Raw genomic sequence first — 27094 nt, 5'->3', positions numbered from 1 at the left:
ACACGATACAGCATTCCTCTCACGTGCAGCCCGACCCAACCGCCGAACACGCTACTCCACGGTGTAACCCATCCCGCAGAAGGGACCGACTGCACGAGAGACCGAGCTGAGCGCACTCACACAAATTTAAACTTTATTTATTCTAAATAACACTTTCAATTTTTTTTCAGTAGTTGTGGGCGTGGCACTCGAAATATGGGCTGTTATTTCATTCTCAACAACAGGTATCGAGCGAAGATTCGACTCACAACTTGTAGGCCAATCATGTTCGACAGCTTCGTTGGTGATTTACGCCTTCTTTGCAGCTTTGGTGTGTTTCCGCCCTGATATGGCCCTTCGTGGTCGGCTGGGCGTTAAGCAAACAAACAAACAAACAAACAAAAGCTTTGGTGTGTTGATTCCCACAGAATGTTCGCTTTGTATGTGTCTTTTGGCTGTACTTCTTATCATAAGGCATGATTCTTGCTAATGACAACTAAATTTTTCAAAATTTACCAACAAACACGCTCAAAAATTATTCAGCGATCACAACAGGAAGTGAGGAAACATGGCGGTAGTGATTATTACTATTATTATTATTTTTGATTAGTGCTTTTGTGAACAAGAAACAATTGACAAATGGTTCTATCCCATCTCCCCCCTTTCCCCGTCGCGATATAACCTTCGGGGTTGAAAACGACGTTAAACACCAAATAAAGAAAGAAAGAAACGTTTTTACTCACTCTAAAGGCATGCTCCTCGTTCATAGCAGGTCGGTTCCTCGTCTCAGATGTGGCTTGGCTTTTACATGGGACAAAACCATCCCTCCACTTGGACACATTCCAAAAATCAACACCCTTCGGCTTTGCTGCTCTCTGTGCACATTGCTATTCAGTTTTTGTTATGGATTAATTACGTAAAAGCCACTTTTCCGAACTTGTTTCATCCAACAACAACAAAAGCCAACTCAACATAGCAAGCCGTCAGCGTGTTGATGTTTGGTATGTGACTAAATAGCGGGATTTTCTTGTCCTATTTTCAAGCCTCGATAAATTGGAGTTTTTAAGCCAAACAATTTGCACGGAAAGGTGCGTGCCTTTATATTTAAAGCCGCAGGTTGTATAGCAACGAAGGCATCTCAAGAGAAACTGTGTGTGTGTGTTACTTGATACCTCTGTCCTTTTGTTACATGTTGTTGAGTAGTGATCTGAATAAACTGTTATAAAAGATGTTCATCTTATACGCCTTTTTGTGTGTGCCGTTTTGTGTATTGTGATGTTTGGTTGTCTGTGACACATCATTAATCACTCCAGAAGTGAATACAGTTAAATGACTGCAGATAAATAGAATAGGAACACGAGACTGCAGGTGAGAAGAACAAGATAACAGTGAAAATGTACTCACCAGTACCAGAAACAAGAACAATTAACAGGGACAATCGTCGAAACCGGTCCATGTTAATTGTTCGTGTTTCTGACTGACGAAGACAATCGTCGAAACCGGTCCATGTTAATTGTTCGTGTGTCTGGTATTGGTGAGTACATTTTAACTGTTATCTTGAGCAGATAAATAGTTCCTGAACTGATTACAAAAAGGATAGAACAAGTAAGAACAAGCGTGCCGTATTCGTTTCAGTCCTTTCTTAGTGGAAGCCAGCCAAATCTATCTGCTGTTCTCACAACAGAGCCACCAGCATTTCCTGGAAGTTTTCCCTCTTAAGTTTTTTTTACCGTATGACAATTAAAGAATTCAAGATATATTTGTATATATTTATTCTTTCTTTGAAACAGATTACATGACAGGGAATAACAATACATTTTCTTAAGAATGAATAACAGAATGTCAACATATGTATACACATTTAAAAATAAAAGGCAGCACCTGCCATGGACATTGCAAACATGCACAGCACGGTTTAGTAAATGCTTTTATAACAAAATTGCCCGTTTTCAAGTAAATGTTGTTTTATCCTCATCTTATATATCCAGAATGCTTATATGATAAGCATGAATTCATTCCGCCAGCCGTTCAGGCAAAATCAGATCTGTTTTTTAACATGCACTGCACGGTTTAGTAAATGCTTTTACAAAAAAAAATAATCCCGTTTTCAAGTAATTGTTGTTTTATCCCCCTCTTATATATCCAGAATGCTTATAATATATGATAAGCATGAATTCTTTCCGCGCCTGTCAGTACGAGCAGCATGAATTCTCCCAACAGCTTTCAGGCAAAGCAGATCTGTTCTACAAACATACACAGCACCGTTTAGTAAATGCTTTTAGGAAGAAATGCCCGTTTTTAAGTAAATGTTGTTTTATCCTCATATTATATATCCAGAATGCTTATATGATAAGCATGAATTCACTCCGCGCTTGTCAGTACGAGTAGCATATGGCCAAAAAAAAAAAGGTCTGTTTACGGTAACATAGGCCAAAAAAAAATAGGGTCGGTAGGTCGGGATTTTTTTTTTTTTTTTCTCAAAAAAACCATATTTTTACGCAAAGATTTTTTTTTTTTCCCAAATGCCAAAAAAAAGTCTAGGGTCGCGCGAAAAAAATAGGGTCGGTCGGGTTACCGTAAACAGACCTATTTTTTGGGGGGCCTATACATTCTCCCGCCAGCTTTCAGCAGGGTTAAGCAGGGTTAAACCCTGGATACATGCGCTATATAAACATTATGCATTGTTATTATCATTATTAAAGCAGATCTGTTCAGCAAAATGAATCACACACAACCGCTTGTTTTCACCTATGTGTCAGGTTGCAGAAGTACAATGGAGACGGTATGACAGGGGAAATACACCTCATTGTTTATTGGACTGGACAAAATTAAGTAAGCAACTGAATACCAGCTAAAGTTGAAAACTCACCGTCATGCAAAACAAAATGACAGAACTGTAGCACTAGGTTTTGAAGATTTTTTTTATCAAACGATCCACAGACATAGTCAAAAACTCAAGACTGAAAGAAGTGAATGTCCTTTTATTACCAATTGAGTGCCCCATATGGCTTTTTGACCAATCAGGACGGATTCTAGGTGACCCTCTAAATGTTATAACGTTTAGGCAGGGACCCTTTTTGTTTATCAAGCTAAAAATGAACAAGACAAAGTAAAAATTTAAATCAGCAATATCAGTGTAATTTATTCTAAAGAATGACACTTCAAATGCGGTAACATGCGCCTTGTGTGGTGAGATACGTGCGCGATATAAATCCTCGTAAATAAAATAAATAAAGATATCGGGTGGGTGCTTTACGGAACAGAGAGGCACCCATCCTCTGAGTGTGTAATGCCGACCCGCTCACTTGAAATCTAAATTATCAAAGTTCGGAAAAATCAAGTGAAATTGGGTCACTCGCTTTACGTCAAATGTATCTTTACGTCATTTCCCATCCGTCTGGAGTCGGTTCTAAATCTGTCGCTCTCTGTTCAACAAGAAAAAGCGTTCAACATGGTTTGTTGTGTGTCAAACGCATTTGACCTGTGAATATTCATCACGTAAGGTGTGTTACTCTGATTGGCTAACTCAGGTCACGAGAATTCTGTGACTGACAGGCATATAATCAGGTAGAAGCGCTCCAGTTCCCATTGCGGCTGTTCTGTCTAATTCGCGGGGTCGCTTCGAAATTTCTTGTGGTCGAATAAAAAGGTAATAAAACCGTTATCTATATATATATACGACTAGTGTCTGTCTGTCTGTCTGTCTGTCTGTTCGCGATGCACGGCCAAAGTTCTCGGTGGATCTTTTTCAAATTTGGACACCGTATTCAGCTACACCCCGGACACAACCTCATCGATGAGATATTTCAACACGTGCTCTCAGCGCGCACCGAACCGATTTTTTTTGTTTTTTGTTTTGTTGTTGTCGGGATCCACTACCAGTAACTCTTCCTTATCGTCTCCAGTGTTTTCAGCCGCGATTATCTCCCTTCCTCCGTGTGGCGTCAATCCACATTCCGGTTACTACGTTACTATTTTTAGAAGGTCACTGCTCGTTACTATTTTTAGAAGGTCTCCAGTGTTTTGCGCGTTTATCTCCTTTCCTTCGTGCGCCGGCGAAGCCGGCGTACAGCCGGGTCCCAGGCGCAGCCTGGTATTCGGCTCTACTTCTTCCCAGCGAAGCCGGTACCCGGCGAAGCGGGTAATCATCTAGTTTCTAATATGCTGACTGTTAGCAAATGATAACAGACATGTCTCACAAACGATATCAGCATTCGCCTAAAAGGCTCATGCTTGATATCTTTTTTCTCGACATGTCCGTTATTATTTGCTAACAGTCAGCATATTAGAAATAACTCATAATAACAACAAGGAAAATTGCCTCACAGTGTCAGGCGATTTAAAACACAAAACATCTCTTTCACTAACAGTTCCAAATTTAACTAAAGAGATCCACGACATTCTTAGCAATCATGCACTCATAGTCAATTCAATTGACATATTAATCTAAAGAGACAGGGGAGGGGAGGTGGGGGACAAAGTTTAAACAAGTGAATTCTGTTGCCACAGTTTCACTGAAATTGCCACTGCACAGTTCAGCATAGCTCACACAGACAAAAAGCTCGAGTCAAGTAATGACTTATATAAACTGGAACTACTCTATAAAACTGCATTGCAGTATCATAGCTACAGTTTGAATTATTAACATTTTGAAATATATTTACTTCTCTATCCAAGCTATCAAAGACTTCTGTACAATAATCAAATTGCTCCATTAATCACAACATTACGGTGTTTACGGTGTTTACTTTACCTGGCAAGGCTTGTCATAAGACTAACATGCGTTCTGATTAAAAAATAAAAATCAATTAACATAAACGCTTCTGTCACATGCTTTCTATTGCAATCTATGTAAACTAATCAGATAAATGCTATGCGGCACAAGTGGTGCTAAGGAAGCATCAATTAGCTGCAGTCTCAAGGCCATCTTCAGCAGCACGTACAGCAAAATCAGTAAAGTGGGACACACTATTAAGGGACACACTATTATTAAAAAATTCCCATCACGTCAACGTATAAAAAAAATTAAAAGAAGGGGAGAGAAAAAAAACAGAAGAGAGGCTACCTCTTTAAAAATTACAAGCGAAGAGCATCACTTATGGTACTCAACCAACAAAGGTCTTACCAGTCTATAATTTTATTCATCCCCGTTACAGCCCGTTTCTACTCGTCTAAGACGGTGGTTCTGACGAGAACTTCAGTGACGGAGTACGGGTCGCAGTTGGACGAAGGTCTGCGGTCCTCCAGGTATCCCTTGCCATCCTCGGCCACCTGGCGGGGGATGCGAATACTGGAGCCGCGGTTGGCTACTCCGGCGGAGAAGTCGTGGATGGAGGAAGTCTCGTGGTGACCGGTGAGACGACGCTCGTTGTCCTTGCCTTTATTCGGGTCGTACGCCTTGATGTGTCGCACGTGGTGCTTGGACAGCTTCTCTATGGCCTTCTCTATCTCCCTGTAACACCATCACACTTATAACACACTGAGCCTTGGACAGCTTCTCTATGGCCTTCTCTATCTCCCTGTACATGTAACACCATCACACTTATAACACACTGAGCCTTGGACAGCTTCTCTATGGCCTTCTCTATCTCCCTGTACATGTAACACCATCACACTTATAACACACTGAGCCTTGGACAGCTTCTCTATGGCCTTCTCTATCTCCCTGTAACACCATCACACTTATAACACACTGAACCTTGCACAGCTTCTCTATGGACTTCTCTATCTCCCTGTAACACCATCACACTTATAACACACTGAACCTTGGACAGCTTCTCTATGGCCTTCTCTATCTCCCTGTAACACCATCACACTTATAACACACTGAGCCTTGGACAGCTTCTCTATGGCCTTCTCTGTCTCCCTGTAACACCATCACACTTATAACACACTGAACCTTGGACAGCTTCTCTATGGCCTTCTCTGTCTCCCTGTAACACCATCACACTTATAACACACTGAACCTTGGACAGCTTCTCTATGGCCTTCTCTATCTCCCTGTAACACCATCACACTTATAACACACTGAACCTTGGACAGCTTCTCTATGGCCTTCTCTATCTCCCTGTAACACAATCACACTTATAACACACTGAACCTTGGACAGCTTCTCTATGGCCTTCTTTATCTCCCTGTAACACCATCACACTTATAACACACTGAGCCTTGGACAGCTTCTCTATGGCCTTCTCTATCTCCCTGTAACACCATCACACTTATAACACACTGAGCCTTGGACAGCTTCTCTATGGCCTTCTCTATCTCTCTGTAACACCATCACACTTATAACACACTGAACGTTGCACAGCTTCTCTATGGCCTTCTCTATCTCCCTGTAACACCATCACACTTATAACACACTGAGCCTTGGACAGCTTCTCTATGGCCTTCTCTATCTCCCTGTAACACCATCACACTTATAACACACTGAGCCTTGGACAGCTTCTCTATGGCCTTCTCTATCTCCCTGTAACACCATCACACTTATAACACACTGAGCCTTGGACAGCTTCTCTATGGCCTTCTCTATCTCCCTGTAACACCATCACACTTATAACACACTGAACCTTGGACAGCTTCTCTATGGCCTTCTTTATCTCCCTGTAACACCATCACACTTATAACACACTGAGCCTTGGACAGCTTCTCTATCTCCCTGTAACACCATCACACTTACAACACACTGAGCCTTGGACAGCTTCTCTATCTCCCTGTAACACCATCACACTTATAACACACTGAGCCTTGGACAGCTTCTCTATGGCCTTCTCTATCTCCCTGTAACACCATCACACTTATAACACACTGAGCCTTGGACAGCTTCTCTATGGCCTTCTCTATCTCCCTGTAACACCATCACACTTATAACACACTGAACCTTGGACAGCTTCTCTGTGGCCTTCTCTATCTCCCTGTAACACCATCACACTTATAACACACTGAACCTTGGACAGCTTCTCTGTGGCCTTCTCTATCTCCCTGTAACACCATCACACTTATAACACACTGAACCTTGGACAGCTTCTCTATGACCTTCTCTATCTCCCTGTAACACCATCACACTTATAACACACTGAACCTTGGACAGCTTCTCTATGGCCTTCTCTATCTCCCTGTAACACCATCACACTTATAACACACTGAACCTTGGACAGCTTCTCTATGGCCTTCTCTATCTCCCTGTAACACAATCACACTTATAACACACTGAACCTTGGACAGCTTCTCTATGGCCTTCTTTATCTCCCTGTAACACCATCACATTTATAACACACTGAGCCTTGGACAGCTTCTCTATGGCCTTCTCTGTCTCCCTGTAACACAATCACACTTATAACACACTGAGCCTTGGACAGCTTCTCTATGGCCTTCTCTATCTCCCTGTAACACCATCACACTTATAACACACTGAACCTTGGACAGCTTCTCTATGGCCTTCTCTATCTCCCTGTAACACCATCACACTTATAACACACTGAGCCTTGGACAGCTTCTCTATGGCCTTCTCTGTCTCCCTGTAACACCATCACACTTATAACACACTGAACCTTGGACAGCTTCTCTATGGCCTTCTCTGTCTCCCTGTAACACCATCACACTTATAACACACTGAACCTTGGACAGCTTCTCTATGGCCTTCTCTATCTCCCTGTAACACCATCACACTTATAACACACTGAACCTTGGACAGCTTCGCTATGGCCTTCTCTATCTCCCTGTAACACAATCACACTTATAACACACTGAACCTTGGACAGCTTCTCTATGGCCTTCTTTATCTCCCTGTAACACCATCACACTTATAACACACTGAGCCTTGGACAGCTTCTCTATGGCCTTCTCTATCTCTCTGTAACACCATCACACTTATAACACACTGAGCCTTGGACAGCTTCTCTATGGCCTTCTCTATCTCTCTGTAACACCATCACACTTATAACACACTGAGCCTTGGACAGCTTCTCTATGGCCTTCTCTATCTCCCTGTAACACCATCACACTTATAACACACTGAACCTTGGACAGCTTCTCTATGGCCTTCTCTATCTCCCTGTAACACCATCACACTTATAACACACTGAACCTTGGACAGCTTCTCTATGGCCTTCTCTATCTCCCTGTAACACCATCACACTTATAACACACTGAGCCTTGGACAGCTTCTCTATGGCCTTCTCTATCTCCCTGTAACACCATCACACTTATAACACACTGAGCCTTGGACAGCTTCTCTATGGCCTTCTCTATCTCCCTGTAACACCATCACACTTATAACACATTGAGCCTTGGACAGCTTCTCAATGGCCTTCTCTATCTCCCTGTAACACCATCACACTTATAACACACTGAGCCTTGGACAGCGTCTCTATGGCCTTCTCTATCTCCCTGTAACACCATCACACTTATAACACACTGAGCCTTGGACAGCTTCTCTATGGCCTTCTCTATCTCCCTGTAACACCATCACACTTATAACACACTGAGCCTTGGACAGCTTCTCTATGGCCTTCTCTATCTCCCTGTACATGTAACACCATCACACTTATAACACACTGAGCCTTGGACAGCGTCTCTATGGCCTTCTCTATCTCCCTGTAACACCATCACACTTATAACACACTGAACCTTGGACAGCTTCTCTATGGCCTTCTCTATCTCCCTGTAACACCATCACACTTATAACACACTGAACCTTGGACAGCTTCTCTATGGCCTTCTCTATCTCCCTGTAACACCATCACACTTATAACACACTGAGCCTTGGACAGCTTCTCTATCTCCCTGTAACACCATCACACTTATAACACACTGAGCCTTGGACAGCGTCTCTATGGCCTTCTCTATCTCCCTGTAACACCATCACACTTATAACACACTGACCCTTGGACAGCTTCTCTATGGCCTTCTCTATCTCCCTGTAACACCATCACACTTATAACACACTGAACCTTGGACAGCTTCTCTATGGCCTTCTCTATCTCCCTGTAACACCATCACACTTATAACACACTGAACCTTGGACAGCTTCTCTATGGCCTTCTCTATCTCCCTGTAACACCATCACACTTATAACACACTGAACCTTGGACAGCTTCTCTATGGCCTTCTCTATCTCCCTGTAACACCATCACACTTATAACACACTGAACCTTGGACAGCTTCTCTATGGCCTTCTCTATCTCCCTGTAACACCATCACACTTATAACACACTGAACCTTGGACAGCTTCTCTATGGCCTTCTCTATCTCCCTGTAACACCATCACACTTATAACACACTGAACCTTGGACAGCTTCTCTATGGCCTTCTCTATCTCCCTGTAACACCATCACACTTATAACACACTGAGCCTTGGACAGCTTCTCTATGGCCTTCTCTATCTCCCTGTAACACCATCACACTTATAACACACTGAGCCTTGGACAGCGTCTCTATGGCCTTCTCTATCTCCCTGTAACACCATCACACTTATAACACACTGAGCCTTGGACAGCTTCTCTATGGCCTTCTCTATCTCCCTGTAACACCATCACACTTATAACACACTGAACCTTGGACAGCTTCTCTATGGCCTTCTCTATCTCCCTGTAACACCATCACACTTATAACACACTGAGCCTTGGACAGCTTCTCTATGGCCTTCTTTATCTCCCTGTAACACCATCACACTTATAACACACTGAACCTTGGACAGCTTCTCTATGGCCTTCTCTATCTCCCTGTAACACCATCACACTTATAACACACTGAACCTTGGACAGCTTCTCTATGGCCTTCTCTATCTCCCTGTAACACCATCACACTTATAACACACTGAACCTTGGACAGCTTCTCTATGGCCTTCTCTATCTCCCTGTCTAAGCTACCTGATCCTGATTTTCTGGGCTATATCCTGAAGTTCGATATTGTCTGTCTTGTAGAGACATTTTTGGATAAAGCATTCGACCTATCACGGCACTTTAGTGATTTTCAAATCTTCCAGAAATCGGCTAGGAAGCTAACGAGTCATGGTAGGAGGTCAGGGGGCGTCGTTGTTCTCGTAAAGAAAGATATAAGTAAGTTAGTCTGTCATGTTGAGACTGAATATGATCATATCTTATGCTTAAAACTTTCCAAAACATTGCTTAATACAGAGGGAGACATTATTTTCATGGCAGCCTATGTCCCTCCAACCACGTCGCCATATTATAACACGAAACAGACTAAATGCCATATCGATGAGTTAGAGTGTTGTCTCCTTGACATGTTTGAAAAACATGGAGATTTGCAGGTCATTCTTTGTGGAGACTTAAACGCAAGAACAGGCCAGTATCAATCTAACGTGTGCCCTGTCGATGAAATGGATAGCGCCGATAAGCGATGTGATCCCTACGTTTGCACCAGGTCATCAGAGGACAAGGTGGCTAACCAATTTGGTTGGGAGCTACTTTCCCTTTGTACATCTTTTAGTATGCATATTTTAAACGGTAACTGCACTCCTGATTTATCAGAACACTTTACATATGTTTCTGTACATGGAAATAGCGTCATTGACTACTTTGTTGTCTCTGATGAATTATCGTCACGTTCTAAACGTCTAGCCGTAGATGAGAGAGTTGAGTCATCGCATATGCCCCTCTGGTTTACGTTTAGCGTCGATTGTGCCCATGTCCGTCCTCCCATCAGTGAAGCAACACAGCCACCTACAAAAAGACTCATATGGGACAGAGAAAAAGAGCAAGAGGTCAAAACTTTGATCCAGTCTGAAAGCTTTGTAAACAAACTGGCCGCTGCTACAGCTGTGATCAAAGAGGACGCAGAGGGGTCAGTGGAGTTGTTTACGTGTGCTTTGAAAGACGCTGCTAAACCAATGGAAAGGGTGTTTAAAAATGACTCACCTTTAATCTCCGAAAACAACAAGTGGTTCGATTCTGAATGCCGAAAATTAAAAAGACAAACACGCAAGGCATTTCGGATGTACAAAAAGGAAAAGACAGGACAAGAGAAAGACAGGTTAAAGATGTTATACCTAACGGAGAGAAAGTCATACTCCAAAGTGCTCAAACAGAAAAAAGACAGTCATAAACAAAATAGAGTGAATAGCCTGCTGTTGAATATTTCTGACTCTCATGCATTTTGGAAGGAGATAAAGAAATTCAGGAGGAAACGTAAACCCGCAGGAACTATTGACAATCAGGCATGGTATGATCATTTTAAGAAAGTACTTAACGAGGATGATGATAGAAGGCATGTTCAAGAACATGACCATACTGACACTGAAGAAGAAAACGAACTTGACTGCGACAGTCTCAACAGTGATATTACCGAAGAAGAAGTGAGGACTGCTTTAAGTGGCTTAAAAAAAGGGAAAGCAGCGGGACCAGATGGCGTTTTAAATGATCTCTTAAAAACCACAGGTGACACAATCGTCCCCTATCTTTTGACGTTGTTTAACGACCTTTTTAGGACTGGTGACTACCCTTCAGATTGGGCAAAGGCTATCATTCAACCAATATTTAAGAAAGGTGATGATGAGAACCCTGACAATTATAGAGGCGTCTCTTTGTTAAGTTGTGTGAGCAAGTTGTATACCAGTATTATGAATGCCCGTTTGACAGCGTGGGCTGAGGAAAACAACATTCTCTCTGAGTCACAGGCGGGTTTTAGAAAAAATTACTCCACAATTGACCACATGTTCACCCTTTATGCAGCAGTTACCAAGCAGCTTCAACTAAAAAAGAAGTTATATGTTGCTTTTGTGGACTTTCAAAAGGCGTTTGACACCGTTAAAAGGGATGTTTTGTGGAATGTTTTATTAAAGATTGGTGTAAAAGGAAGAATGTTTAACATGCTTAGGTCAATGTACTCATCTGTTCTCTCTTGCGTCCGATGTAACTCTGGCAATACTGATTATTTTGAATGCCTACAAGGCCTGAAGCAGGGCTGTCTAGCGAGCCCAACGCTTTTTTCGTTTCTTATAAACGAACTTGCCTCGGAAATAATATGTAAGGGCAGACACGGAATTCAAATGCTTCCCGGCGAGATCGAACTGTTTCTTTTGATGTTCGCTGACGACATTGCACTGCTATCATCGTCCATAGTGGGTTTGCAAAATCAACTGAACATCTTACATAACGTTTCAAAGCGTCTTGGGTTAAGGCTAAACATGAATAAAACCAATGTCGTTGTTTTTCGAAACGGTGGTCATTTAGCCAAAAGTGAGAAATGGTTCTACGGAAACGCGCAAGTATCAAGTGCTAGCTCTTACAAGTATCTCGGTCTGACATTCACAACCCAAGCCCGTTTGAATCTCTCTTTCAATGACGCAATCACCAGAGCCAAACAAGGTGTCATTGAGATTTTTAAAGTCTTATGGAATATAGGATGCCACGACATGGACATATTTTTCAAATTATTTGATGCGCAAATTGCTCCCATCTTGCTCTATGGCTCAGAACTATGGGGATGTTTTGACTGTTCACAGATTGAAAAGGTTCACATGTATGCCTGTAAAAGATTACTCGGGATCTCGTCAAACAGTCCAAACCAGATGGTGTATGGGGAACTTGGAAGATGCACTTTGTCAATCCTAGCAAATATCCGAAGCGTAAAGTACTGGTTGAGACTTAACTGTATGCCGGATTCGAGATATGCAAAGATGTCATACATCATGTTAAAAAACGCAGTTGAAAGGGGAAAACAGAATTGGGTCTCACAAGTTAAATGCCTCCTTTGCATGAATGGATTTGGAGATGTGTGGTTGAACGGGTCTGTAGGTAGGGAATGTGCGTTTATTAGAACATTACAGCAACGTCTGCAAGACTGCTTTGAGCAAAACTGGCACTGTAAACTTGATACAAGTGTGAGATTTGATGTATACAGGATGTTTAAAGGAGAACTTGAAAAAGAAAAGTATCTGGGTGTCATTGAAAACCAGTACATACGCAAAATGTTCACAAAGTTCAGACTGGGCATTACACCATTGAAGGTAAATAAACTGCGCTATAATCCCGAGTGCGCTGAATCCAGAAATTGTACATTTTGTAAATCAACTGAAGAAAATGAAAACCACTTCCTGTTTAAATGCCCAGCTTACAATGCAATCCGTCAAAAGTACATTGGTGCTTGTTTTGACCTTGACCAGTTCTCCAACTCATCGTTGTGTATTTTACAGACTGACAACAAATTACGACTGATTGCATTGTCAAATTATGTGTTCTACGCGTTTAGACAAAGAGAAAATCAATTGTGAAATAGACCGGTATGATCGTACAACCCAAAATCCTTGTCTTCATCTTACTGTATTTTTTTTCTTCTCTGTTTTTACTTCTTGTGCTAGGTGTTGATTTTAAGTTGCCTTGCTTCCGGACGGTCAAGTCCACTGTGTTCACATGCTAACTATTTCTCCCCCTTGTACATACACATTGTGTTTGATGCAATAAAAATTCGCCTTCGCCTTCGCCTTCGCCTTCTCTATCTCCCTGTAACACAATCACACTTATAACACACTGAACCTTGGACAGCTTCTCTATGGCCTTCTTTATCTCCCTGTAACACCATCACACTTATAACACACTGAGCCTTGGACAGCTTCTCTATGGCCTTCTCTATCTCTCTGTAACACCATCACACTTATAACACACTGAGCCTTGGACAGCTTCTCTATGGCCTTCTCTATCTCCCTGTAACACCATCACACTTATAACACACTGAGCCTTGGACAGCTTCTCTATCTCCCTGTAACACCATCACACTTATAACACACTGAACCTTGGACAGCTTCTCTATCTCCCTGTAACACCATCACACTTATAACATACTGAACTTTGGACAGCTTCTCTATCTCGCTGTAACACCATCACACTTATAACTCACTGAGCCTTGGACAGCTTCTATGTCTCCTTGTAACACCACACTTATAACACACTGAGCCTTGGAAAGCTTCTCTATCTCCCTGTAACACCATTACACTTATAACACACTGAGCCTTGGACAGTTTCTCTATCTCCCTGTAACACCATCACACTTATAACACACTGAGCCTTGGAACACTTCTCTATCTCGCTGTAACACCATCACACTTATAACACACTGAGCCTTGGACAGCTTTTCTATCTCCCTGTAACACCATCACACTTATAACATACTGAACCTTAGACAGCTTCTCTATCTCCCTGTAACACCATCACACTTATAACATACTGAACCTTGGACAGCTTCTCTATCTCCCTGTAACACCATCACACTTATAACACACTGAACCTTGGACAGCTTCTCTATCTCCCTGTAACACCATCACACTTATAACATACTGAACCTTGGACAGCTTCTCTATCTCGCTGTAACACCATCATACTTATAACACACTGAGCCTTGGACAGCTTCTCTATCTCCCTGTAACACCATCACACTTATAACACACTGAACCTTGGACAGCTTCTCTATCTCCCTGTAACACCATCACACTTATAACATACTGAACCTTGGACAGCTTCTCTATCTCGTTGTAACACCATCACACTTATAACATACTGAACCTTGGACAGCTTCTCTATCTCCCTGTAACACCATCACACTTATAACACACTGAGCCTTGGACAGCTTCTCTATCTCGCTGTAACACCATCACACTTATAACACACTGAGCCTTGGAAAGCTTCTCTATCTCCCTGTAACACCATATCACTTATAACACACTGAGCCTTGGACAGCTTCTCTATCTCTCTGTAACACCATCACACTAATAACACACTGAACCCTGGACAGCTTCTCTATCTCCCTTTATTGACACTATAACACATTGAATAAGACTTCCTTTTATCCGACGAGACAATACCTACAAGCAACTTGCACGAAGATGACATTTAGTCCTGACAGTACCAATCAGATCACCCACAATACGACAAGACCCCCTCTGCATGAACATTAAATACATGTTTTAATATCTTAAACAACAAAACCAAAATCAAAGAGACTGCCAACGTTCCAAAATTCAGAATAGAAAACAAGAAAGATAGGTTGTTGGAACGTTTGTTATTGACAAAACAAGGTATTGTTTTGTCAATAACAAACGTACCAACAACCTACCTTTCTTGTTTTTTTATTCTAAAAAAACAAATACTATTAATAATAAGACATTACGATGCAACCTCTTCAGCGAACTTGTACATGTTCTGAGGTTAGAGTGGAATCCCCCATGTAAGAGACCTCCCCCCCCCCCCCCCTTTGAGACCCCTGTTTTTCAGACTGTCTATCAATTTACATACCTTTTAACTTTAAGACCTGAATTTTATCAGATTTTACCTAAATAAGCATACTCACAATCCCTCTCTCACACACGCGCACACACACACACACACACACACACAGAACGAAGTGTGACTGACTTGACACCGCCATCGTTCCTCATGAGCTCTGTGCTGTAGTTGCAGTGAGCGCCGGCACACACACACACAAACACACACACACACACACACACACACACACACACACACACACACACACACACACACACACACACACAGAAAGAAGTGTCACTGACTTGACACCGCCATCCTTCCTCATGGCCTCTGTGCTGTAGTTGCAGTGAGCGCCGGCACCGTTCCAGTCGCCCTCCATGGGCTTGGGGTCAAGGGTCACCACGATGCCGAAGTCCTCGGCCACTCTGTGCAGGATGTAGCGAGCGATCCACAGGTGGTCGCCCATCGTGATCCCCTCGCACGGCCCAACTTGGAACTCCCACTGTCCACAAGAGGAAAACAACGCACGTCAAGGCATATCAAAACATTTACTCAATCTTAATTAATGTGCAGGAGGAAGATCCCAGATCGATATTCATGAAACTTAACATTAGAGTTCCTGAGTCTGATATCCCCAGACACTTTTTGTCCATTTTTTTGGTAAATGTCCTTGATGACGTCACATCCGGCTTTTAGTGAACGTTGCCGAGCCGGCACTGTCACACTCTCATTTTCCAACCAATTTTGTTGACATTTTGGTCAAGAAATGTTCGACGAAGGCCGGACTTTGGTATTGCATTTCTGTTTGGAGGCTTACAAATTAATTAATGACTTTGCTCATTAAAGTTGCCATTAACATCACATTTTCGCAAACAGATTTAAAAACAATTGCATCGTATTCTTTATCGAATTCTGAATCTAAAAATATATAAATATGTCATGTTAAATCTCAAAATATGATAATAGTTAGCGAAACTAGGTTCATCAGTACTACGATTAAAATTCTTTATCAGTTCGTGATTTCAAAAGCAAATACAGTCGAACCTGTCTCTAGAGACCACACAAGGGACTGAGCAAAAGTGGTCTCTTTAGACAGGTGGTCTTTATGGACAGTGTCGCCATTTGGCAAACACCTTACATGTCAAAAACACTGGAACGTATGTCGCACGTCACACACGCAAACCTCCCGCGGCACAGTGTGTCAGTCACAAACACACACACACGCGCACACACACACACACACACACACACACACACACACACACACACACACACACACACACACGCACACACACACACACACACAGAAACACTCTTATCTTCATCCTTATTCTTCAGGCAGGTATATAAACTTGGCCAACAAATTATTGCAACAAATTTCAAACCCAAATTAAAGCACTAATTCCCGTGTCATTTTATTAACACTGTATATGCCAGAGAAGGCCGTTCACTTAACCTTCAGGATCACCTTTTGGATTAAATATTTCTTTTACAGGGATCACGTGACCGCCGCTCAAGTAAGGGCACCCTGAAAATCGACCAGACAAAAACGGAAGAGCCGAATGAAAAATCGACCAAAAATCACAATAGGCAAAACGTTGCAACTTTCACATACGAGAAGAAAGTCAAACCAATTATCTACCCTGAACAAATTGTTTTGTTTTGCTACCTTGCGTATTTCGCGTGCTATGCTATTCCTACTGATGCAGGTGTCGATCGCAAGAGCGGTCAAAAACGGGACTTTTTGCGTCATTTTTTAGGGGTATCATGACAAAAAAGTCTGCACTTTAGCAATGACTTGGTGGATTGCTTTGAAACTTTCCGAATATGTTACCAACATACTAGAGATACTTCGAGCGAAATGATGGAATGTTACAGGTTTTTGTTAAAATGTTATGCAATTTTTCGAAAGAAGTTTTTAATCTCGTCGTAGGATTGTTCCCTTGGGTCCAAAAAATTTATGACTTTGCATGTCTTTAGAAAAATGATTGATACACACACTGCTAAAGTTTTATGTACGTGTAAGCACTGACGCAAATTTGCTGGACCAGTAAACACGCTACATATTTAAGCGATGATTCTGGTGCCACAGCGATGCCCAGCCAAGCGTGACCGTAGCATGTTTTAAGAGGCACGCAGCGGTAACAGCTGTAAGCGCGAAACAGCGTGCACGTTCCATTTTTTCCTCATGTGTTTGCATGACTAGCAAATTAACGCCAGCAGCTACACGCAAATGAAACTTAGACAGAATCTGTATCAATCATTTATCTGTAGATATGCAAAGTCATGAATTTTTTGGATACAAGTAAACAATCCTATGACAAGTTTAACAACATTTTCCGAAACATTGCGTCACATCTGGATAAATAACCGTAACGATCCAAACTTTCGCACGAAGTATCTCTGGTATGTTGGTAAAATATTCTGAAAGTTTCAAAGCAATCCACCAAGTCATTGCTAAAATGTAGCGCTTTTTGACATGATACCCATAAAAATTGACGTAAAACGTTCCGTTTTTGACCGCTCTTGCGATCGACACCTGCATCAGTTGGAATAGCATAGCACGCGAAATACGCAAGGTAGCAAAACAAAACAATCTGTTCAGGGTAGATAATTGACTTTCTGCTCGTGTGAAAGTTGCAACGTTTTGCCTATTGTGATTTTTGGTCGATTTTTCATTCGGCTCTTCCGTTTTTGTCTGGTCGATTTTGAGGGTACACTTACTTCAGCGGCGGTCACGTGATCCCTGTAAAAGAATTATTTAATCCAAAAGGTGATCCTGAAGGTTAAGTGAACGGCCTTCTTTGGCATATACAGTTTTAAATAAATAACACAGGAATTAAGGCTTTAATTTGGGTTTGAAATTTGTTGCAATAATTTTTTGGCCAACTTTATGTTGGTTGTCTCCCTGTTTTGATGAAGCGAATCAGGAGTTCCGGTTGCAAACAATGGAACACCTTTGCTTCATCGCCTCTGTCGTCTACCGCCCAATTAGTCACAGCTGTTGCTCCACTGCTTTTTTGTTCAACCATGCGGGGGGAAGGATAGGAATGATCAGTCTTTTAACATATTCAAAGAGAAACCGCCTCTCGTCACAAGTTCGCGATTGCAATTAGAGGTCCAGACGCCCGGGGGCTTACGTGTCACGTAGTGCGTAAAAGACCTCTGTCATTCTGCCTAAGAGCAGGCGCAACTCTTGTTGCTGCAAGCTTTCCACTGGGAGGAAGCGACCAAAAAGCAAAAAAAAAAATGAAATGAAATGCAACGTTCTAAATGTTATCGGCAAACATGAGCACACAGTACGACGACAGCACGACGCACAGCGACACACAGAGATGTCTAACCTGAGCAGGCATTGTCTCCGCGTTACACCCGGCGATCTTGACGCCCGCGTAGAGACATGCGCGGTAGTGAGCCTCCTGAACGTCTCGCCCGTACACCCTGTTCGCTCCAACGCCACAGTGGTAGGGTCCTGTAAGCAACAACGTTCACAGTAGTAAGGTCCTGTAAGCAACAACGGTCACAGTAGTAAGGTCCTGTAAGCAACAACGGTCACAGTAATAGGGTCCTGTAAGCAACAACGATCACAGTAATAGGGTTCTGTAAGCAACAACGGTCACAGTAGTAAGGTCCTGTAAGCAACAACGGTCACAGTAGTAGGGTTCTGTAAGCAACAACGGTCACAGTAGTAAGGTCCTGTAAGCAACAACGGTCACAGTAGTAGGGTTCTGTAAGCAACAACGGTCACAGTAGTAAGGTCCTGTAAGCAACAACGGTCACAGTAGTAGGGTTCTGTAAGCAACAACGGTCACAGTAGTAGGGTTCTGTAAGCAACAACGGTCACAGTAGTAGGGTTCTGTAAGCAACAACGGTCACAGTAGTAAGGTCCTGTAAGCAACAACGGTCACAGTAGTAGGGTTCTGTAAGCAACAACGGTCACAGTAGTAAGGTCCTGTAAGCAACAACGGTCACAGTAGTAGGGTTCTGTAAGCAACAACGGTCACAGTAGTAAGGTCCTGTAAGCAACAACGGTCACAGTAGTAGGGTTCTGTAAGCAACAACGGTCACAGTAGTAAGGTCCTGTAAGCAACAACGGTCACAGTAGTAAGGTCCTGTAAGCAACAACGATCACAGTAGTAAGGTCCTGTAAGCAACAACGGTCACAGTAATAGGGTTCTGTAAGCAACAACGATCACAGTAATAGGGTCCTGTAAGCAACAACGATCACAGTAGTAAGGTCCTGTAAGCAACAACGGTCACAGTAGTAAGGTCCTGTAAGCAACAACGGTCACAGTAGTAGGGTTCTGTAAGCAACAACGGTCACAGTAGTAAGGTCCTGTAAGCAACAACGGTCACAGTAGTAGGGTTCTGTAAGCAACAACGGTCACAGTAGTAAGGTCCTGTAAGTAACAACGGTCACAGTAGTAGGGTTCTGTAAGCAACAACGGTCACAGTAGTAAGGTCCTGTAAGCAACAACGGTCACAGTAGTAAGGTCCTGTAAGCAACAACGATCACAGTAGTAAGGTCCTGTAAGCAACAACGGTCACAGTAATAGGGTTCTGTAAGCAACAACGGTCAAAGTAGTAAGGTCCTGTAAGCAACAACGATCACAGTAGTAAGGTCCTGTAAGCAACAACGGTCACAGTAATAGGGTTCTGTAAGCAACAACGGTCAAAGTAGTATGGTCCTGTAAGCAACAACGATCACAGTAGTAAGGTCCTGTAAGCAACAACGGTCACAGTAGTAAGGTCCTGTAAGCAACAACGGTCACAGTAGTAAGGTCCTGTAAGCAACAACGATCACAGTAGTAAGGTCCTGTAAGCAACAACGATCACAGTAGTAAGGTCCTGTAAGCAACAACGGTCACAGTAGTAAGGTCCTGTAAGCAACAACGGTCACAGTAGGTCCTGTAAGCAACAACGGTCACAGTAGTAAGGTCCTGTAAGCAACAACGGTCACAGTAATAGGGTTCTGTAAGCAACAACGATCACAGTAGTAAGGTCCTGTAAGCAACAACGGTCACAGTAATAGGGTTCTGTAAGCAACAACGATCACAGTAATAGGGTCCTGTAAGCAACAACGATCACAGTAGTAAGGTCCTGTAAGCAACAACGATCACAGTAGTAAGGTCCTGTAAGCAACAACGGTCACAGTAGTAAGGTCCTGTAAGCAACAACGGTCACAGTAGTAGGGTTCTGTAAGCAACAACGGTCACAGTAGTAAGGTCCTGTAAGCAACAACGGTCACAGTAGTAGGGTTCTGTAAGCAACAACGGTCACAGTAGTAAGGTCCTGTAAGCAACAACGGTCACAGTAGTAAGGTCCTGTAAGCAACAACGATCACAGTAGTAAGGTCCTGTAAGCAACAACGGTCACAGTAGTAAGGTCCTGTAAGCAACAACGGTCACAGTAGTAGGGTTCTGTAAGCAACAACGGTCACAGTAGTAAGGTCCTGTAAGCAACAACGGTCACAGTAGTAAGGTCCTGTAAGCAACAACGTTCAGAGTAGTAGGGTCCTGTAAGCAACAACGGTCACAGCAGTAGGGTTCAGTAAGCAACAACGCTTACAGTCTCTTATTTTTTTTACAATACCGGTAGACTTTTTTTGCTTTGTTTGCTTAACGCCAAGCCGACCACGAAGGGCCATATCAGGGCGGTGCTGCTTTGACATATAAAGTGCGCCACACACAAGACAGAAGTCGCAGCACATGTACAGGCTTCATGTCTCACCCAGTCACATTATTCTGACACCGCACCAACCAGTCCTAGCACTAACCCCATAATGCCAGACGCCAGGCGGAGCAGCCACTAGATTGCCAATTTTAAAGTCTTAGGTATGACCCGGCCGGGGTTCGAACCCACGACCTCACGATCACGGGGCGGACGCCTTACCGGTAGACTACATATGAATGTGTTTGTGTGCGCTAGTGCACACCTAGGCTATTTTATTCGCATTTTCCGTGAACTTCTGTCGACAAATATGAAATATATATATTTCTGAGTTTTCTGAGCCAAGATCTTTCAAACGAGATGCTACATGATATGCTTATCTTGCACTCCAAGTAATATATGATGTCACCAATATGCAAATTACTCGGATAACTGGAAAGTTATAATTATGACTGGGCATTTAACAAACTGCCCAGTATGGTTTCCTCGAAATCAATCAACACACACACACACACACACACACACACACACACACATACACACACACACACACACACACACACACACACACACACACACACACACACACACACACACACACACACACACACACACATACTTACGTACACACAAACAACACGACCCTCGTCTCGATTCCCCGTCTATGTTAAAACATTTAATCAAAACTTGACTAAATGTGATAAAAAGGAACTCTGTAAATTTACCCCCACTTTAAAATCGTACCTTTATAGTCCTGATGTTCATGGACTTTTGAAGCCTTACAAAGGGGTTCCACTGTACATGACCAACTCTCACCATACCTCTTTTCATTTGAAACACTGACGTTCGTGTAAATTGTTTACACGAACGTCAGTGTTTCCCATGCATGAGAATTCCAAAATAGAAGAAAAAAACCTTTGAAAATAGGCCGAGGTCCAGGGGCCGCCTGTAGGCCCCGGCGGGATACAAAGGCAGAGCCCCGTTGGGGGGACCAGGAAAACGAATTTTAGCATTTTAGACCAATATTTTGATAGTTCTCGTGTAAGCAAATAATGGATAGAGAGACAATAGTATACATATAATTTAATTTACCTTTTTTTTTGCCGCAGACAATTTTTTATTTTCGCTGAAACGTAATTTCCTTTTCGCGGAAATCCGCGATTTCGCGGACAATTACCATGCCTAAAACAACCATAAAAATGACCACCAACATGTCCAGGCCGGGATTTGAACACACGACCATCCGCATGTGAGGCCGGCGTCTCACCCACCGTGTCGATGAGAGTACAATATTTTATGTGTGAAGAATGTCTGACCTTGGGGTCCGGGGAAGCCGTTCTTGGGCCAGCCCAAGGGATGACCATCGTAGTCCAGCAGTGAATACTCCTGCTCGATGCCGAACCAGGGGATGGACGCCTTGGCTCTCTCCATTACTTCGTTACACGGCTTGCGTCTGTTGGTCTCTGCAACGATCAAAGATGGGGAAATAGACAATCAGGACACCTCGTTACACGACATGCGTCTGTTGGTCTCTGCAACAATCAAAGCTGGGGAAATAGACAATCAGGACACCTCGTTACACGACATGCGTCTGTTGGTCTCTGCAACGATCAAAGCTGGGGAAATAGACAATCAGGACACCTCGTTACACGACATGCGTCTGTTGGTCTCTGCAACGATCAAAGCTGGGGAAATAGACAATCAGGACACCTCGTTACACGACTTGCGTCTGTTGGTCTCTGCAACGATCAAAGCTGGGGAAATAGACAATCAGGAAAAATACGCCATTGAGTGGTGTGCAGTACCCAATTACAAATTGGTGGTGAAAAAGCACTGTCTGATTGGTTAAAGTTGAATAAAATTGTTATTTTAACCAGTCCGATAGAGCGCTTGGCTCACACCTCATAGATCTGATAACCAAATAGAGAATACTTCATGGCTTGCTGTGTCGTACCAGATTATTTTACACGAGTTACTTTTTTTAAATATTGAACTGCGAGCAATAGCGAGCTTATCAATACTTGAAAAAACAAGGAGTGTAAATCTGGTACGACACAGCAAGCCATGCGAGTTTTCTAGTGGTGATTTTTAATTTGTTCATGTTCATTACATTAATTATTGTTCCGCCGCTGGGACATTCGGGTCACTTCCTCCCAGTGGAAATCTAGCAGCAACAGAGTCGCGCTACCCAGGTGTATGCGTGTTTAGGTTTAATCAGCCACCTGCACTTATGTCAGGATGACCGAGGTCTTTTACATGCCACAGTGGGGACACGGGGTGGAACATGGATACCGTCTGAGTCTGCACATAAAGCTGACACGTGTCAATCCCGGCCTGGATTCGAACCTGTGACCCTGGGATCACAAGTCCAGTGCTATACAAACTGAGCTACCAGGCCATTGTGGGTGCTGTGGGAGGTGGTGGGTGTAGGAATTGCTCACCTGCGGGTGTCTTGTTGTACTTGAACACCTCACACAGCACAAGCTTGTTCTTGCCGCCACGGAACGGGTCCTTGAAGATGGCGCAGGGATACAGGTACATGTCCGAGTTGGAACCCTCTGCCTGGTAAGTGCTGGACCCGTCAAAGTTCCATATGGGGAAGTCTGAAAACACACACACACACACACAGTCACATTCCATATGGGCCAGTCTGAAAACACACACACACACACACACACACACAGAGTCAAATTCCATATGGAGCAGTCTGAAAACACACACATACACAGAGCCAAAGTTCCACATGGGGCAGTCGGAAAACACACACACAGAGTCAAATTCCATAAGGGCCAGTCTGAAATCACACACACACACACACACACACACACACACACACACACACACAGCCAAAGTTTTCATATGGGGCAGTTTGAAAACACACACAAACACAGCCAAAGTTGTCATATGGGGCAGTCTGAAAACACACACACAAAGAGCCAAAGTTCCATATGAGGCAGTCTGAAAACACACACACACACAGAGTCAAATGTTCCATATGAGGCAGTCTGAAAACACACACACACACACAGTCAAATTCCATGTGGGCCAGTCTGAAAACACACACACACACACACACACACACAGTCAAATTCCATATGGGCCAGTCTGAAAACACACACACACACAGTCAAATTCCATATGGGGCAGTCTGAAAACACACACACACACACACAGAGTCAAATTCCATATGGGGCAGTCTGAAAACACACACACACACACACACACACACACACACACACACACACCGTCAGAGTCAAATTCCATATGGGACAGCCTATAAAACACACACACACACACACAGAGCCAAAGTACCATATGGGGCAGTCTGAAAACACACACACACACAGTCAAATTCCATGTGGGCCAGTCTGAAAAAACACACACACACACACACAGTCAAATTCCATATGGGCCAGTCTGAAAACACACACACACACACACACACACACACACACACACACACACACACACACACACACACACACCGTCAGAGTCAAATTCCATATGGGACAGCCTATAAAACACACACACACAGAGCCAAAGTACCATATGGGGCAGTCTGAAAACACACACACACACAGTCAAATTCCATGTGGGCCAGTCTGAAAAAACACACACACACACACAGTCAAATTCCATATGGGCCAGTCTGAAAACACACACACACACACACACACACACACACACACACACACACACACACACACACACACAGAGTCAAATTCCATATATGGGACCGTCTGAAAACACAAACACACACGTACACACACAGAGCCAAAGTTCCATATGGGACAGTCAGAAAAACACACACACAGTCAAATTCCATATGGAGCAGTCTGAAAACACACACATACACACAGCCAATGTCCCATATGGGGCAGTCGGAAAACACACACACACAGGGTCAAATTCCATATGGGCCAGTCTGAAATCACACACACACACACACACAGCCAAAGTTTTCATATGGGGCAGTCTGAAAACACACACACAGAGCCAAAGTTCCATTTGGGGCAGTCTGAAAACACACACACAGAGCAAAAGTTACATAAGGGGCAGTCTGAAAACACACACACACAGAGTCAAATTCCATGTGTGCCAGTCTGAAAACACACACACACACACACACACACACACACACACACACACACACACACACACACACATACACACACTTAAATTCCATATGGGGCAGTCTGAAAACACACACATGTATACACAGAGCCAAAGTTCCATATGGGGCAGTCGGAAAACACACACACAGAGTCAAATTCCATGTGGGCCAGTCGGAAATCAAACAGAGTCAAAGTTCCAACAACTTACCATTCTCACTTTTCTATTCTGAATTTTGGAACGTTAGCAGTCTCTTTGTTTTTGGATTTGACCTGTGAACTGTTTCCTTTCAGGCATTTCCACATAAACAATATGGTAAAGTACTACAAATGTCAGGTTAACCCAGCTCTGCCACTGGAAAACCATGTTTACACGCAAGGAAACATTGCTCGTTAGTCTACAGCAAACTGAGTATGCATTTTAAGACTCCCTGTATACATGTATAAGACCCTGTTTTCTCAAATGTTCTGCTTATAACTTTTTTAAGACACCCTCCTTTTTAAGACCTGATTTTCTCAGATTCTCTGTTCATAATTATAACTTCTGTAAATTTACTCCCAATGCAAGACTCCTTCCTTTCTAAAACCTAATTTAAAATCTAATAAGGCCACAAAAAAATAGGTCTGTTTACGGTAACATAGGGTGAAAAAATAGGGTCGTTAGGTCGGGTTTTTTGTTGTTTTTTTTCAATTTTTTTTCTTCTTTTTTTTTCTCCCCTCTCTATGATGTTTCACAGTTCATTTCTTCTCATCAATCCCTGTTTTTGCCTGTTGAAAAACGTTAATGATACTAAAACTCGCTGGATAGGTACTGATAATTTTCACCCCATCCTTTTCATGACAACATTTATCAAGCTTTACAGCTAGCGGGTGGCGAACACCACTGCGTGCATACATTTTGAAAGGAAGTAACACGAGTGACGACCCTTTACTCCTAACAGTACTTTGAGCTTACCTCCCTTCTGTCGTCTGCTGTTTGAGCGCAAACAGCTCTATTTTAGATGCGGGTTTTTTTTTTTTTTTTTTTTTTTTTTTTTTTTTTTTCAGACGATCCAAAAAAAAAGATTAGGGTCGGGCCTAAAAACTAGGGTCGGTCGGATTACCGTAAACAGACATATTTTTTTTTGGCCTAAGAGAGGTAGCTCAAGATAAATGTGTCATTGGAGAGGCAACCATCAGGGAATGCTGAAGCAGAAGAAGGAGATTGACTCCTACCGGTGGGTTTCTGGGGTCATTATAGAGGCAAGTATCATGGAACGCTGAAGCAGAAGAAGGAGATTGACTCCTACCGGTGGGTTTCTGGGGTCATTATAGAGGCAAGCATCATGGAACACTGAAGCAGAAGGAGATTGACTCCTACCGGTGGGTTTCTGGGGTCATTATAGAGGCAAGCATCATGGAACACTGAAGCAGAAGGAGATTGACTCCTACCGGTGGGTTTCTGGGGCTCCTCGTTGAGGGTCCGGCACTTGCTGCGAATGCCTTCCCCAGTGCCGTCGATCCAGATGTACTCGCACATGATGCCGTCGTTCGGCTGTTGCAGCCCCATGTACTTCTCCATCAGCTGCTTGTCGCCCGGGATGGTGGCGTGCGTCATGGTGACTGCTTGACGAGATTCTCACCTGAAAAAACACACACGAAAACGTATCTTGTGAAAGCAGAACAATGGTGACTGCGCGTGAGAGCGAGGGACATTAAGACCAAACTGTACACACGTGTTTAACGAGGACGAAACGAATAACACAGCACGACATTCCAATCACTAGAGGCTTCCTCAGGCAGACCCTCGTGCCTGAGGAAGACCTTAGTTGTCGAAACGTTGTGCTGTGCTGTGTTATTCGTGTCCGCGTCGTTAAACACGCGAGTACAGTATAATTGTTTGCTCTTTTTGTAACTTTGTGAATGTTTTGGTACAGGAACTAGACCGCAATATATGATTTCCGCAAATAACTACCGTCAGTTGTGTATGGGTTGTGAAAGAGTGAATGCCCTTGCTTTTCCCCTGGCAAATAACGTCTCACGTGCTCCTGTTCTGCAAGAGTGCGTATTCCGTAAGGGGCTCCGCTCACCTATGTAACTTCAGCAGGACCGACGACGCACTGCAGCTTATCC

At 43.1% G+C, this 27094-nt stretch overlaps 1 protein-coding gene across 1 annotated transcript in view; it reads right to left on the bottom strand.

Moving 5' to 3' along the window:
- Window positions 1–1734: 1734 nt before the first annotated feature.
- Window positions 1735–27094, bottom strand: part of LOC138958183 (glutamine synthetase-like) — a 37298-nt gene continuing 11938 nt past the window's right edge. Inside the window, exons 2-7 of the mRNA XM_070329269.1 lie at window positions 26414–26604; window positions 23312–23473; window positions 22187–22333; window positions 18545–18672; window positions 15503–15702; window positions 1735–5431 (exon numbers count right to left, since the gene is read on the bottom strand). Of these exons, the coding sequence (XP_070185370.1) occupies window positions 5143–5431; window positions 15503–15702; window positions 18545–18672; window positions 22187–22333; window positions 23312–23473; window positions 26414–26579 (1092 nt within the window). The 5' untranslated portion in view covers window positions 26580–26604 and the 3' untranslated portion in view covers window positions 1735–5142. The remainder of the gene's footprint in view (window positions 5432–15502; window positions 15703–18544; window positions 18673–22186; window positions 22334–23311; window positions 23474–26413; window positions 26605–27094) is intronic.

The sequence above is a fragment of the Littorina saxatilis genome, linkage group LG2, assembly GCF_037325665.1.
Source record: "Littorina saxatilis isolate snail1 linkage group LG2, US_GU_Lsax_2.0, whole genome shotgun sequence".
Classification (NCBI taxonomy): domain Eukaryota; kingdom Metazoa; phylum Mollusca; class Gastropoda; order Littorinimorpha; family Littorinidae; genus Littorina; species Littorina saxatilis.
Note: the sequence above shows the minus strand (reverse complement) of the source record. Positions and strands in the feature narration are given on the sequence as shown.